Below are 16915 nucleotides of genomic sequence, written 5' to 3' on the forward strand. Positions count from 1 at the left end.
GACAGAATGGCAGCTCAGGAGGCGCACGCTGCCCACGGTAGGTGGAGCTACCCTCCATGATGCAGAGGAGGGCAAGTGATGATGGGAGAAGCATACTAAATGATGAACGAATACTAAATGGGAAACCGGTGGCAAGTGGTTTTGATATTCCACGATCACCAATTTAAGATGACCACCAGCTAGACAATATCATGCAATTACAGCAAATAATTTGGAAACCAACAGAACGTTATCATTTCTGACTAAGGAAACCAAAGTCAACAGAATAGGGATTGTGCTTCAGTTATGGAGTGATCACATCTGGAATATTGTTTGTCATATTGGTCTCAGGAAGTCTATCAACACATTGGAAGCAGTTCACAGAAGCTTCACTGGAATAATTCCTGCCTTGTCTTTTAGGGAACTGTTGGTCAAGATAACATGGAAGCCACTAAACTTTCGAAGTGTGTGTTGTGGGTGGGGGGAGGATCGTGAATTGAGGCATACAAGTTTCTGAGGGAGATGTTTTCCCCTGTGGGACAATCTAGAACTGGGGGTGGGGGGGGGGGGCAGTCGCAATTTTAAAATATGGGTCGTGCATTTAAGGCAGAGATGAAGAAAAATTATGCATTCACAAAGAAAGCTCACCAGCAGCCATTCTTCGTGAGGATTTTGAGATTTGGTATGTCTACAGGTGGACTGTGGAGAGTGTTCTGGCTGGTTGCATCAATGTCTGGTACAGAGGGGCCAATGGACAGGAAAGGGAAAGGCTACAGAGAGTTGTGAGCTTGGCCAGTGCCATCACAGACATCAGTCTCCACTCCATTGAGGACATCTACAAGAAGCGGTGTCTTAAGAAAGCAGCCTCTATCGTCAAGGACCCCCACCACCCAGGCCGTGCCCTCTTCACTCTGCTACCATCTGGAAGGAGGTACAGGAGCCTGAAGATGAATATCCAATAGTTCAGAAACAGCTTCTTCCCCTCCACCATCAGATTTCCGAATGGACAATAAACCTTGGTCAGTACCTCACTCTCTCTCATCTGAACAATTTTTTATTTTAAAATCTAATTTAGAGCAATTTTGCTTCAATAATGGTAGCACAAAACAATGAATTTCATGAAGTGTTCATGACAATACATTCTAAAATGTTCTCTCTCTCAGGGGAGGGTCACAAGTATTGGGAGCTCTCGCACTAAAGGCCAGAAATGGGAGCAGGTGTTGACCATCTGGCTGCTAGAATATACGGCATGGGATCAAGGCTGGACGCAGACTGGGATATCGCTTTGTTGAGCGCCTTCGCTCAGTCTGCATCATGGATCTCCCAGTGGCTAGCCATTTCTATTCTGCACCCCACTCCCCTGCCAACACATCTGTTCATGGCCTCGTGTGCTGCCAAACCGGGCCCATCCATAAACTGGAGGAGCAAAACGCCTAATATTCCTCCTGGGCACTCGCCCCCGGATGGCATTAACATCCACTTCTCCAATTTCTGCTGACCCACTCCCCGTCCTTCCTCCCTTCCCTCCCTAACCCATCCCTCTTCCAGTTCTCTGCCCTCTTCCCCCTCCACTCCCAGAGCCATCCCCCGTCCCCCCGTTTGCTGGTGTGCCCTCCGTCCCTCTCTTATTCACCCATTATCTCCTAACTGTGCTCCTCCTCACCTCCCACCATTTTGTTTGGGCACTTGCCTACATTTTGCTCATACTTTGATGAAGGGGCTGAAGCCCAAAATATTAGTGATGTACCGTTACCTCTGCTACATAAAGGACACAGTTTGACCTGCTGAGTTTCTCCAGCACTGTTTTTACTCTATCCACAGTGACTGCAGACTTTTGTGTGTTTCACGTCACAGGATATGGTCATTCAGCCGACCACGTCTGCGCTGACCAATGACGCCAATTTAAAGTAATCCTATCTGCACGTGCTTGGTCCGTCTAATTCTATCCCCTGCCGACATAGGTATCTCAGTGTCTCTTAAACATATTGGGTTCTCCCACCAACCCTGACAGCACATACCAGTCTCCCACCTCTCTGGCATTTAAAAAAAAAACTTCCTTCGTCAATCTCCTTCAAACCTTCCCCTACTCTTCTTAAACCTTTGCCACTTCTACCCTGGGATAACAATTCTGACTGTTGTCATGGGTCTGTGTTAATATTAATATTTAGGTTAATGTTGATATATTTCATATAAAAATGTCTTAATAAAGCAAGTTCTAGAGTTAAGTGTTTTTCTAGTGTGGGAATTGTGGGCTGGTCCAGGGTTACACACGTCCATACAATACATTCAAAATGAGGTAATCTTTCAGAGTCGCAGAATCAAGAAAGACAGAGCTAATGGATCTGAAGTGGATCTTAATTGATTCAAGAACAAAGAAGTGTTTGCTTTATTATAAACTGAAGTATCTAAGTACTCAATAAGAACTGCTGAAGGAAGCCATCTGTTTTAAACAAACCAAACTACTTAAGCCTCTTGGAACAGAGATGAGGTCCGAGGTTATTATGGATATGGAGTGGTTTTGGAAAAGAAGTTTTGCAGAAATGAAATTAAAACTGCTAAGGATTCCAGCATATGGTTTCCAATAATTGAGACTGACCTCATTGATGATGTAAATATATTATTTGGAGAAATATATTATCAAATTCAGACATTTTTAGATCAGTTCAGAAGACCCTGTAACACGCACAGGTGTTGGAACCTTGTGAGAGACAGGGTTAAATTACAGTAACCAGAATAGGTGCTGTTATGTGTGTCTCTTTAATAAAAGGGTCACTCCTGCTTGAAGAATGTCTCTATGAAAGACAGCTCATCAGGAGAATCGTGAGTTGAAAGAGATCTAAAACTATAGTGTATAAAAGTGCTGCAATAATTACTTCTGAACTGCATTTTAAAAGGATCCTGAAGTCAACAAGATGTTTGAAACTGGAGTTCAAAAAGTAACTTTTTCAGAATCAAATTTAAACTGTTATGGTTTTGGTCTTTAACACACACACACTTACATTTGCGCATAGAGGGAGTTAAGTTTAGAGACAAGAAATGCTATGTAATTAAGAGTTTAATAAAGACTATTATTTTGAATCTAGTGAATTTTCCATTGCTGTTCCTTTGTTAGAACTAATAAGGGTTTATTAGTTCATGACAGTACAAACTCCTCGAACCCCGGTCCCACTCGCTGGCATTACGCTGACTGCTATCCCAACCGTGTTGCCCACCCTTGTTCCCTCCAAGCATTTTGCTTGTGCACACGCACGTTTTGCAACCAGCGCACAAAAGAAATTCAGGCGCACACAATAAAAACTATTAGTTTGAATTTACCCTTACTGTTCCTTTGTTAGCTCCAATAAGGGTTTATTAGTTCATAACACTAGGCATCCCATCAATCTTATTATGTTCTATCAGATCTCCCTGACATTCCAGAGAAAACACAGAAACAGAAAACCTTTGGCCCACAAAGTTGTGCCAAACATTTCCTACCGTAAAAATTACTTCGCCCTCTATTTTTCTAAGCTCCATGTACCTCTCTTAAAGTTTCCCAATGCACCCTATTGTATCCGCCTCCACCCCCGTTGCCAGCAGCCCATTCCACGCACCCACCGCTTTCTGCATAAAAAAACGTACCCCTGACATCTCCTCTAAACCCAGCACCTTAAACCCGTGTTTTCTTGTGGCCACCATTTCAGCCCTGGGATAAAGCCTCTGACCATCCACACGATCAACGCCTCTCATCATTTTACCAGGTCACCTCTCATCCTCCGCCGCTCCAAGGAGAAAAAGCAGAGTCCACTCAACCTGTTTTCATAAGGCCTGCTGCCTAAACCAGGCAACATCTCCTCTGCACCCTTTCTATGGCTTCCACATCCTTCCGGTAGTGAGGCGACCAGAACTGAGCAGCACAGTATTCCAAATGGGGTGTGTCCAGGGTCCTTTATAGCTGCAGCATTACCTCTCAACTCCTAAATTCAATTCCGCGATTAATGAAGACCAATATACTGTACACCTTCTTAACCACAGAATCAATTTGCGCAGCTGCTTTGTCCAATCTCATCTTGTAGCCAATAATCTCTCTTCCAGGCAACATCCTGGTGAATCTCTTCTGAACCCTCTCCAAAGCCTCATCATCCTTCCTGTAACGGGACGACTGGAAATGCACAGAGTATTCCAGCATGCAGACTAATCAAAGTTTTCCACAGCTTAACAAATTTTGAACTCTATCCCCCAACCGATAAAAGCAGACATGTTGTACAGCTTCTTTTCCATCCTATCTACTTGCGTTATGTCTTCAGGGAACCATGGACCTGCACCCCAAAATCTCCCTTTATACCAATGTTTCTGAAGGTCCTTCCATTTTCTATTTCTAACTGACCTCCCCCCGCTCCAACTATAACTCCCAGTGCCTTGGAAAAGCAGCCAACATATCTAATCCCACCCCACCTCACCCCCCCAAAATTGGGGAGATTTACGTGAGATCACGCACCATAAGACAGTCTCTTTCCTGCCGTCATCAGCCTCCTGAATGAATCTCCCAATAGTAGAAGCCTTGGCTCTGTCCTAAGTGACCTCTCTGTAAATCTTCACGTCGGTACGATGTCTTACTTCTTGCACTACATACAAGATGTTTAACTGGAGTGCTCGCAAAACATCCTCAATCACTGAACCTTCTTAAATGTGTCAATGAACCTAAACTTTCCCAAAAGCATGCACATGTCCATATTAAACTCCATCTGCCCCTTCTCCAACTGATCCATATCTGTATGGTTTATCTGACAACCAGATGGAGAGTTTCTTGGTAAGCTGGGACACAAGAATAGGAGTCGAGGTTACAGTCAGATCAGCCCCTATCTTATCGAATGCAGAGAAGGCACGCGGCCTACTCTTGGTCCAAATACATGAGCTTATCGGACCAGAAGTGCTTTTTTTTTAAAAAAAAAGATTTTAGACATACAACATGGTAACAGGCCATTTCGTGCCACAAGCCAGGACCACCCAACTACCCTACAATTCCCCCCCCCCCACACAGGTTTTGGAGAGTGGGAGGAAACCGGAGCCCCTGGGGGAAACCCACGCAGACATGAGAACAACGTACAAACTCCTGACAGACAGCGCGGGATTCAAAGCCCGGCCCTGACCACTGCCGCTGTAAACCGCTACCCCGATAAGAGGGTTATGGGAACGAGTTTGGAAGGATTAGACTACTGTGGAGTAGGTTTACATGGGGTCGGCACTACAATGTGGGCTGAATGGCCTGCACTGTGCTGTAATGTTCCAATGAGACAAAAAGAAACCATGTTGTGAACTGCTGCCAACAAGCAGGAATGAAGAAACTTACCAAAAAAATGAGAGAAATATCTGCAAATCTGAAAGAAATAGCGACTGGGCAAAGAGCCCAGCTGGAATCTCTTTCAAAGGCCCAACGACCTCATCTGGGCTTCATGTTTCATTTCCATTTCCTGCAATGTTTTTCTCAATAAATTAAAATGTTCAGCACAACTGTACAGTGAAGCAGAAACCTGCATTTGCACGTTGTATCTGAATCTAAATAATTACCCCTGAAACAGGCACGGTTCTAAACAGGCATCTGAGGATCTCTCCAAGAAGCAGTGCCTTAAGAAGTAAAACAGGAAAGTCTGCAGACACCGTGATTGAAGTAACAACACGATGCTGGAGAAACTCAGCAGGTCGCACAGTGTTCTTTATAGAGCAAAGATAAAGATACAGGAGCAACGTTTTGGGCTTGAGCCTTCAACAAGGTGTGCTAAGAAAGCAGCCTCTACCCTTTAAGCCCCAGGCCATGCCCTCTTCACTCTGCCACCATTGGGAAGGAGGGACAGAAGCCTGAAGACGAGCCCTCAGTGGAACAAGGACAGCTTCTTCACCCGCTGCCATCAGATTCCTGAATGATCAATGAACCACAGACACTGCCTCACTTTATCGTATTTTTGGACTTATTTATTTTTAAATGCAGTTTTACTGCACAGGAATGTTTGTACCTGCGACACTGCCACAATGCAAAGAAATATGTGACCCGCTCGTGACAATAAATTCTGATTTGGACTCCACAAGGAACAATTCGAAATGCTGATCAGGTCATCTTGCTCTGTCACATTACACAGTGGTGGGGAAATATTAGTCAGGACACTAGAAAAACCTCTCTTGCTCTCTGGACACCACCCAAGTCACAGGTGAAACTCCAGTTTAAAAAAAAATCACCTCTGAAAAGCGGCTCCTGAGGCAACGCAGCACTCCCTCAGTAACAGGGTGGGGGGGAAGATTCAAACAAGAGGGCACGGATGGAGAGTAAAAGGGGAAAAGTTTAGGGGAAACACGAGGGGGAGTTTCTTCATGCAGAGGGTGGTGAGGGTATGAACATCCGGCAGTGGTAGTAGAAGCAAGCTTGATGTTAGTATTTAAGGATAGCTTGGACATGGATATGGACGGGAGAGGCATGGAGGGTTATGGGCCAAATGTTGGTCAGTGGGACCAAGTGGGAGAAGATGTTCGGCACGGGCTAGTAGAGCCAAACTAGCCCTGTTTCTGCGCCGTAAATGGTTATAGTGAGATGAGTAAAACACGAAGGTTTGCAGACACCATGATTAATGTAAAAACAAATGCTGGAGTAACTCAGCATGTCACACAGCAGCTATAAAGATACTGTACATACACATGTATGCCCACCTCACTGATACCGCAGGAGCCCACCTCACTGACAAAAGGCAAAGGAGGAAAAACCCAACACCCAACCCCAACCCACCAAATTTCCCCTACAGCCGCTGCAACCGTGTCTGCCTGTCCCGCATCGGGACTTGTCAGCCACAAACGAGCCTGCAGCCGACATGGGACTTTAACCCCCTCCATAAATCTTCGCCCGCGAAGCAAAGCCAAAGAAGAATAACATACACAGGTAATATTCAAAAGTTGTGTACCAATCTTAGGGTAAAATTTAGGGGGGGGGGGGGGGAGAGAAAGGCTGTTACATACATATTACTTTTGACCACGCTAAGTACCTGTGTTGTTCAAGGCGTCAGGTACTCAGATGGCTGCGACTGGGTGCCAAGTCCGAGTTCAGGGCGCCAAGCTCGGATGAGCAGTCAGGGCATCGGGAGGGCAGGCAGCTGGGGGCAAAAATATGGAGTATTTGGTGGGGACGGGCGTCGACTTTTACACGATACGTAGAAAATACCAGATTTTTGGGTCAATAATAAGAGGGGGGGGTCAACCTTTACACGGTATCGACTATTGCACACACATCTAGAGCACATAAGCAAGGTTTTGGATCTGAGTCCCTATGTAAGGACACTGTTTGACCTGCTGAGTTTCTCCAGCATTCTGTTTTTACTCCCGCAGGCCTTACTAACGCACAGGCCTTCAAACCTGGAGTCAAATGTGTACATCTGTCCATCCACAGGTAAAGCACAGCGAGTTAAAACTGGCATCCGAGGTCACTAAGGGTGGAAGAGGAGTATGTGGTGTATTTAGGTTTCCAAATAAAAAGGCCTTTAAAAGCTCTTGTGCGTCTCTGCTTGGAGGCATTACAACAAAGGGATTTAGGAATTCTGGTACATAATTCCCTGAAAGTGGAGTCACATGTCGATAGGGTGTTGAAGAAATCTTTTGGCATGTTAGCCTTCATAAATCAGAGTATTGAGTACAGGAGTTGGGATGTCATGTTGAAGTTGTAGAAGGCATTGGTGGGGCCAAATTTGGAATATTGTGTGCAGTTTTGGTCGCCGAATTATACGAAGGATATAAACAGATTAGAGAGAGTGCAGAGGAGGTTTACAAGAATTTTTCCTGATTTTCAGGGCTTGAGTTACAAGGAAATGTTGAGCAGGCTGGAACTTCATTCTCTGGAGCACAGCAGATTCAGCGGTGATTTGATAGAGGTATTTAAAATTGTAAGGGGGACAGATAGGGTCAAGGTGGACAGTTTTTCCATCGAGAGTGGGGGAGATTCAAACAAGAGGACATGGATTGAGATTGAATGGGGGAAAGTATCGGGGAAACATGAGGGGGAACTTCTTCACTCAGAGGGTGGTAGGAGTGTGGAATGACCTTCCGGCCAAAATGGTAGAAGCAGGTTCGATTTTAAGGAAAAAGTGGGTAGGTATACGGACAAGAGAGGTGTGGAGGGTTATGGGCCGGGTGCGAGTCAATGGGATTAGGTGTTCGGCATGGACTAGAAGGGCTGAACTGGCCTGTTTCTGTGCTGTAATAGTTACATAGAAGTTTGTGTTTCGTTTAATGTATTAGCTTGAACACAAGATTAATTAACAAGGTAATGATTGAGAGTCAGGATAACTGAACGGTTCTCAGTTTGATAACCTGCAATTAGAAGATTCCAAAGGAAGTAGCATTGGGTACTCAACCTTACAAGACCCAGTTAAAACAGGCCTGAGCTCTTCATCAAGGTATACCTGCTTCCCCTCTACCCACCCCCACCCCCCCACCGCAACACCTCGACAAAGTGCTCAGGCCCGGAACGCTGGTGACCCTTCACTTCCAGCGGATGCTACATGACCTGCTGAGTTTCTCTAGCATTTTTTGCGCGTGACAAAAGCACCAGTCCGGTGCACTCGGCCAACCGCAGAAAGGACGCCGCTGCGCTGGGGAGATCAAGGGGATATTGCCTGGAGTGGAGGACTTCAGTTATGGGGAAGAGACTGGACCAGCTGGGACTGAAGTCAAGGAGGGTGAGGGGTGACCTGAGAGCGGGAAATAAAGTGATGAGAGGCAATGAGAGGGCAAGTGAGCAGAATCTTTTTTCCCCCATGGCAACGGCATCAATCAGCTGGGTAATTTCATTTTATTTATTTACGTATTCATCTATTTATTTCACAGAGAGTAATTGATATCTGAGTTTTTTCACTCAGAGGGTGGTGAATTTTTAAGGAATTCTCTACCACAGGAAGTGACTGAGGCCGATTCTGTCGCTATATTTAAGAGAGAGAGTTAGATTTAGTACTTGTGACAAGGGGGAATCAGGGGGTATGGAGAGAGAGCTGGAACAGGGTTCTGAGTGGATGATCAGCCATGATCAAAATGAATGGCGGTGTAGGCTTGAAGGGCCAAATGGCCTCCTCATACACCTATTTTCTACGTTTATCATATTAGGATCTTGGCCTGTAGACACTGAATTTAGAAGAATGAAGGAGATCTCTTGAAATATCCTGTATGTTGAAAAGCGTGGACAGAGGAGATGTCGAAAGGTTGTTTCCCCTGGTGGGAGAGTCTAGGACGAGAGGGCACATCTTCAGGATTGAAGGCCACCTGCTCAGAACAGAGATGCCGAGGAATTTCTTCAGCCAGAGGGTGATGAATCTGTGGGATTTGTCGCCACAGGCAGTTGCGGAGGCCGGGTCATTGGGTGTATTTAAGACAGAGATTGATAGGTTCTCGATTACATGATCACAAGGGAAATGAACAGAAGTCAGCCATTCAGCCTATCAAGTGTGATCTACCATTACACCCAGAGATAAACTATTTTCACATCTAGTTCCAAGTTGTGGCCTTTCCCCCATATCATTTGATACCCTGACTAATTAGATAGCTGTCAATCTCCCTCAAACTCCCCCAAAGATCGGGCCTCCACAGCTGAATGTGGAGGCTATGAATTCCACAATCCACGACCCTCTGACCAAAGAGAATTTCTCATCTCTGTTTTAAATGGGTACCTTCTAATTCCAAGATTGTGCCCTCTGGTCCTGGATTCATCCACCGAGGGAAACGTCTTATTCACATCTACTCTGTCCAATCCTTTCAGCATTCGAAATGTTTCTATGAGATCCCCTCTCATTCCTCTATCCTCCAATGAATACAGTCCAAGAGCCGCTTAATGTTCCTCATATGTTAACCCCAGGAATTTTCCTGGTAAATCTTCTCTCAACTCTCTCCAACATCAGTACATCCCGTCTAAGATAAGGGGTTCCAAACTGCACACAGTTCTTCAAATGAGGTCTCACCAGTGCCCCACGGAGCCTCATCAACACCTCTTTACTCTCGTACACTATTCCCCTTGAAATGAACGCCAACATAGCATTCGCTTTCTTTACTGCCGATCCACCCTGGTGGACAACCTTTAGGTTTTCCTGCACGAGGACCCCCAAGTCCCTTTGCACTTCCGAAATATCTCCCCATCCAAATAATAATCTGCCTGTTTATTTCCTCTTCCAAAATGTCCATCCGTGCATTTCTCCACATTGGATCTCATCTGCCAATCCTTTGTCCCCTCTCCTAAACTCCCCAAGTCTATCTGTAACCTTCCGGTTTCTTCAACACTTCCTACTCCACCAGCCATCTTGGTGTCATCTGCAGACTTCACCACAAAACCATTCGGTCCACAAACTCAATCATCAACATACAGTGTACAAGAAGTGGCCCCAGTATCTACCCCTACACACCACCACTGGTAACCAGCAACCAGTTACTAATTAGCCAGGGCATCAGAGGTTATGGGGAGAAGGCCTGAGCGGGAAAATGGATCAGCCCATGATTGAATGGCAGGCCAGACTCAATGGGCTGAATGGCCTATTTCTGCTCCTATGTCTTAAGGTCTTACAAAAACAGGTTGCACCTCTTTAGTTTGGCAATGTTGGGACCTGGTCTCTGCCGGATCACAGAAAGTATTGGAAAATAGAAATTGATCCCAAAGAGAACCTCCTATCAAAGCTTAAAACAGGAAATAATACCGTGGGATGGCACAATTAGCGCAACGCCTTTACGGCGCCAGCAACCAGGACCGGGGGTTGAGTCCACCGCTGCCTATGAAGAATTTGTACTAACGGCGGCAGATTCAAACAAACTGGACCACGGGAATTGCCGGACCAGAGAGCGCTGGATAAGAGGGGTACGACATTTAAGAAGTGTTTAAGAGACGATGTGCAGATGGAAAACATGCAAAACCAAACATGCCTCACCCCAATCAGACCTGTACCTACTGCAGGAAACGTCCCAGCTATGAGCAAGGAAAATGCAATGTGGAGGGGAAAAAAAACACCAAAGGAATTAGCTTTTCCAGTGAATCTATCATTCAGCCAATCTGACTTCTTTAATTGGCTCTGGCAGAACTTCTGAGGATGTCCAGAAGGGGTTTTGCCGCAAGATGTAGGCAGACCAATGATATGGAGTATCGCTGGACCTTGCAATACGCAAACCTACACGACGCAGGTCACACAGCATCCGTAGGAAGTGAAAGTCAGTCAGCGTTTCGGGCCCGGGGCCTTCATTGGGAACATTGGTCACCTTTTGCTGCGTGACCTGCTGAGTATCTCCAGAATGTTTGTGTGTGGCACTCGACCACAGCATCTGGAGATTTTGTTGTTTAACTGCATCGTTGGGCCTTATCTCATGGAACACAGCTGGTGGAGTGGAGGGAGTGTCATTTCGGACCCGACCCCTGTAACATTGTAAAGGATCAGGATAGACCAGGAATGATGGTCTTGAGGTTAAGCCAGGAGTGTGCAGGTGAAACAACACACAAAGGTGCTGGAAACACTCAGCAGGTCACACAGGATCCAGGGAAGCTGGCAGGCAGTCAAGGTTTTGGGCCTGAGCACTTCTTCAGGGAAAAAGTCTTAAACTGGGGTGGGTGGGGAGGGGGCTTGGAAGAACGCCAATTTCTTTAAAATAAGCCAGGAGCTGGCAAAGCTGTACTGAGAGCATCTGCTTGGTGGACAGGCTACAGCTGCACAAAGGAGAAACAACAAAGTCTGAAAGGTAACTTGGCTCCTCTCCAGAAGCACAGGGAGCCCTGGATGTCGAGGGCTGGATAAAGAGAAAAAAAAGAAAGTGAACGTAGGCACAGAGGACCAACTTTGCAGGAGGCCCCACCAGGCTGTAATGAAAGTGACAGGAAGCCACACAAAAAGAAAATTAGGAAGCCAAAGAGGGGTCTCAAAATGTCGCTGGTGCTCAGAGTTATTTAATTTTAGTCAGACCGCGTGCTAACAGGCCCTTTCGGCCCACGAGTCCGTGCCACCCAATTAACCTACAACCCCCCCTCCCCCCCGGATATTTCCAATGGTGGGAGCCCCCCCCCCGAGGAAAATCCACATAGACACAGGGAGAATGAGCATGCTCCTTACAGATAGCGTGGGATTCGAACCCCAGTCCCAATCGCTGGCGCTGTAACAGCATTGTGCCAACCGCTCTGAAGACAGTCCCCCCCCCCCCCCCATTTTTACAAGTATACAGGGCCATAAACAATAACCAAGGCTCATCAGGGACAAGAGGGGAAGCCAGAAGCTACAAATAGGGTCCTAAATTATTAGTTTTCATCGGTACAAAGTTTTAAAAAAAAAGTTTAGCAAAAGGGGAACCATAGAATATTACAGCACAGAAACAGTCCCTTTTGGCCCTTCTAGTCTGTACCAAACCATTTTTTTTTTGGCCTCGTCCCACTGACCTGCACCCAGTCCATAGCCCTCCATCCCTCTCCCACCCATGTACCTGTCCAAATTCCTCTTAAATTGAGCCCGTATTCACCACCGCAGCTGACAGCTCGTTCCACGCCCCAACCACTCTATGTGTGAACTTTTCCCATTTCACCCTTAACCCACGTCCTCTGGTTTGTACCTCACCTCTTCTCCTTCAGGCTATCCATCCCATCGGATGACGAGGGTTCCTTTCAGTCAGTTTGTGGGGCTTGGTATGCATGTCCTGGAGTGACTGTACAGGCCGATCCTTGACAGGCGCTGCTTGCCACGTACTTGGCAGGTGAGGCCTGGAGGGGCAGAAGGTGCTCCCTGTCTCCTCTGTTGCCTCTTAGAGCTTGTTCTCAGCAGCGCCAACACCTTTTCTGATGGCGTCCCTCCACTGCGAGCGATCTTGAGCCAGATCCTCCCACGGCGATGGGGCAGCGTCATATGTCTTAAGGCTCCCGCGCAGAACTTTCTTGTACCATAGCCTCACTTTCGGGTACCACTGGACAGTTAGCCGTACAAGATGTCCTTGGCGAGTCTTCCGTCAGGCATTCTGACAGCGTCCTGCCCAGCGCAGTTGGGCTGACATCACCAAGGTTGAAACTGCTGGCATTCCAGCTGGAGAAAGGAGCTCGGTATTGGAGACCTTATCTCGCCAGGTGATCTTCATCAGAGGTCGTAGGTGACGCTGCTGTAGTTGGTCAAGCTGATGCAAGTGACTGATGTGGACACCACGTCTTGCATCCACGTAAGAAGGATGGAGCGTCTACCCTCAGAGGCAAAAGCCTATCTCTATTGCGACTGGTTGCATCAGTGTCTGGTATGGAGGTGCCAATGCACAGGACAGCAAAAGACGACAGAATCTTGGCCAGCGCCATTCACGGGCATCAGAGAAACAACCTCTGTCCTCAAAGGACACCCACCACCCAGGCCATGCCCACTTCACTCTGCTACCATCAGTTAGGAGGTGCAGGAGCCCGAAGACAAGCGCCCAGTGGTACACAAGCAGCTTCTTCCCTTCCGCCGTCAGATTTCCGAATGGACAATGACCCACCCACACCCCCCCCCTCACTTTTTCCCATTTTTAAATGCATCTTCTAGCAACATCTGCCAGTGAAAACAAATTCTGATCGTGAGAAAGTCGAAGCGGCGTGCCATTTGCTTTCTCCCCACCGCCTGGTTTCAGTCGAGGATGAGTCAATCTCTCAGCCTCTGCCACCAGCCTGTCCTACAATTCCAACTCCCCCACACTTCACAGCAAACTATTTAGGGGTGGGAGGGAGAGCTTCCTCCACACTGGAGCAGCACCAACCCCTCCTCAGGCTGCAACTGACACAACACTTGGCCCCCATGCCACCAGAATCAGGATTCACAAGTCATGAAATTTGGGGTTTTCCTTCCAGTGCAAGGCTGTGCCTTGTCGAATTTGACTCCCTGCCACCACATGCAGTGCAAAAAGCTTGGAACTGAGCAGGTACAGAAAATAGGATAATGAGTTTGGCAGCAGTGGATGGTAGAGGGGACTCACAACAGGTCTGGTCTTTGACTGTGTGAAAGATTTCACTCTATGCCACAACAAGGTCAGGATTTGATGCAATGCAGATGCATCTGCAAGGATTCTTTTGGTGCATCAATTAGATTGAAGCCAACTTTGGGCCATCCTCGGCAGCTCCGCCATCCCGGCCACGCTCTCCTTGACGGGTCCGATTTGGAAGCTGCAGCGGGCCGGGGACGCCCTCGTTTATCAGCCTCCTGACACCTACCTCGGCTTCAGCGCTTCCTCCTTCCTCTCGCTGCCTTCACGCCAACAGCCAGCTGTCAATCAAAGGCACCTGCGCGCCGCGCTGCCGCCTGGGAGCTGGAGTCCGGCCGCCCGGCCGGGCCGGCGGGCGCCGGCGCCGCCGGGACCACACCTCCCGGCGTGCCCCGCGGCGCCCGGGCAGCCAACGTTGGAGCCGGTCGGCGTTCGGTGCCTCCCCAGTGGGACAAACCAAGCCCCTCGAGCCGTGTACATTTGATCCGCAAAGCCGCGGGCTTCTGGGACTTGTAGTCCCAGGGTCGTCATGCAACTCAATGAGCATGGGAGCTCGCAAACTCGGGCAGAGAGTGTATGCCTGCAAAGGTGGAAGGCAAACTCCCAGTGCAATTGAGCCCACGCAAAAGTTTCTTTCCCCCCCCCCCCATCCCCACCACCCAGCGCGACACCGACCCGAGGGGGGGGGGGGGGGGACTGCATGAACCGAGCCCAATGATGGGCTGAAGCCCTCACCGAACGTGGCTGGTGCACCCTGAAGTCACGTTGGAGTTTCTCCAGCTTTTATTTTCAATGAACGAGCAATCTTTCTCCTGCCGCCTGTTATTCTGTGGGTGGGCACCTTGGGGAGGGGGAGCATGAATGGCCCGAGTGGACAGCACCGCCCACCCCCAAAGCACCGGGGTCTGCAAAGGCCATGCAGGGGTTGGAAGTCCCCGCCAAGGCGAGGAAATGGGGGGGGGGGGGGGGGGGGGGTTGGACCGACCTTGTGGCTGAGAGACGCGCCCGTCCCTCGGGCACCGTCCGCCTGCGATGCGCCGGCGTAGAGCAGCCGGCCCCGGCTCAACTCCCGCTTGAAGGCGACCTGCAGCCGGCCGCCGCCGACTTTGCGGCCGGGGGCGGCCAGGGGTCTCCGGCCGGGGTCGGGCGGCTGAGCCAAGCCTTCGAGCGGCCGCAGCAGCAGGTCGGGCGCCGTCCTCCTCGCCTTGCTCTTGTACCACTTGGCCGCGTTGCGGTAACTGTTGGAGCCCTTATACGCCACTTTAACGACCAGCTCGGCCCGCACCAGCTTGTCCAGCTGCTGCTCCGTCTCGGCCGGCGACAGCCCGTGTCTGCGCTCGATCATCCGGCAGATCCGCTCCACATCGGGCCGGGCTTTGCGGGACCGCAGAGAGTCGATGGTTTCCAGGATCCACTCTTTGTATTTCATTTCCATCCCTGCGTGGGGGGGGGGGGGGGGGGGGAGAAGCAGGAGGGTCGCACACAACTTTGGGTAGCACCGACACCCCGTCTAGCAAGCAATGCGACCCTTCTCCGATGGGGGGATAGCCCACCACCCCCCCCCCCCCCCATAACTGTCTCCAAAAAAATTAAAGGCGGAGGACCCCCTGGACCCCCCCCACCCCTGGACTCCCCCCACCCCCCACCCCTGGACCCCCCCACCCCCGGACCCCTCCACCCCCCCACCCCCGGACCCCTCCACCCCCCCACCCCCGGACCCCTCCACCCCCCCACCCCCGGACCCCTCCACCCCCCCACCCCCCACAACAAGGCAAAGCTTCGGCCGAAAGCCGGAAAATTCCAAAGCGGCTCCTGTCACAAGGAGAAGCCCGTGTCTTGGAGCCCGGGGTCGGGGTCCGGATCCGGGGCGGCGCTTCCCCCCCCCCAAAGCCTGAAACTTACACAAAGAAGAGCCCGCAGAAGGTGCGGGTCCGCAGGGGAGGGGAGGGGGCGGCTGGATGCGGCCGGGAACACACGGGCTCTCGCTCGCTCGCTCACACAAAGCCCGGCGCGCACAAAGACACACGGTCCCCCCTCCCCTCCGCCCGCCTCCTCCTCCCTCCCGCCCGCCCGCCCCGCTCCCGGGCGCGCGGTCACGCTCTCGCTCTCACTGCATCCACACGGGCTGTCGCACTTTCATTCCCACGCACGCACCCGCCGCCCGACTCCACTCACGCGCGCGCGCATCTCACTTCACCCCAGCACACGCCCAGGCGCGCTCCCCTGCACACTCGCGCACCCCGGCACCCAGCAACGCTCCGGGCACACTCACTCACACTCCTTACACACTACACACACACACCCAGACACACTCTATACAGACACAGTCTATACACACACACTCTATACACACACACATACACTATGCACACACACACCCAGACACACTCTATACAGACACAGTCTATACACACACACTCTATACACAAACACATACTCTATGCACACACACACCCAGACACACTCTATACAGACACAGTCTATACACACACACTCTATACACACACACATACACTATGCACACACACACCCAGACACACTCTATACAGACACAGTCTATACACACACACTCTATACACAAACACATACTCTATGCACACACACACCCAGACACACTCTATACAGACACAGTCTATACACACACTCTATACACAAACACATACTCTATGCACACACACACCCAGACACACTCTATACAAACACAGTCTATACACACACACTCTATACACACACACATACTCTATGCACACACACACCCAGACACATTCTATACAGACACAGTCTATACACACACACTCTATACACACACACATACTCTATGCACACACACACCCAGACACATTCTATACAGACACAGTCTATACACCACACTCTATACACACACACATACTCTATGCACACACACCCAGACACACTCTATACAAACACAGTCTATACACACACACTCTATACACATACACATACTCTATGCACACACACACCCAGACAC

The 16915-nt window shown here is 49.4% G+C and overlaps 1 protein-coding gene across 6 annotated transcripts in view; it reads right to left on the reverse strand.

The window, feature by feature from the left end:
- Positions 1–16102, reverse strand: part of samd13 (sterile alpha motif domain containing 13) — an 87945-nt gene extending 71843 nt beyond the window's left edge. For 3 of the 6 annotated variants that reach the window (XM_069939343.1, XM_069939341.1, XM_069939345.1), the window contains exons 1-2: positions 15829–15999; positions 14912–15363 (exon numbers count right to left, since the gene is read on the reverse strand). In XM_069939343.1, coding sequence (XP_069795444.1) covers positions 14912–15361 — 450 coding nt within the window. In that variant the 5' untranslated portion in view covers positions 15362–15363; positions 15829–15999. Of the gene's footprint in view, positions 1–14911; positions 15364–15828; positions 16001–16037 lie in introns of those variants that run through there. The other 3 variants (XM_069939344.1, XM_069939346.1, XM_069939340.1) reach the window with 2 other exon arrangements.
- Between the last annotated feature and the right edge of the window lie 813 nt (positions 16103–16915).

Source organism: Narcine bancroftii, chromosome 5 (genome assembly GCF_036971445.1).
Source record: "Narcine bancroftii isolate sNarBan1 chromosome 5, sNarBan1.hap1, whole genome shotgun sequence".
Lineage (NCBI taxonomy): Eukaryota > Metazoa > Chordata > Chondrichthyes > Torpediniformes > Narcinidae > Narcine > Narcine bancroftii.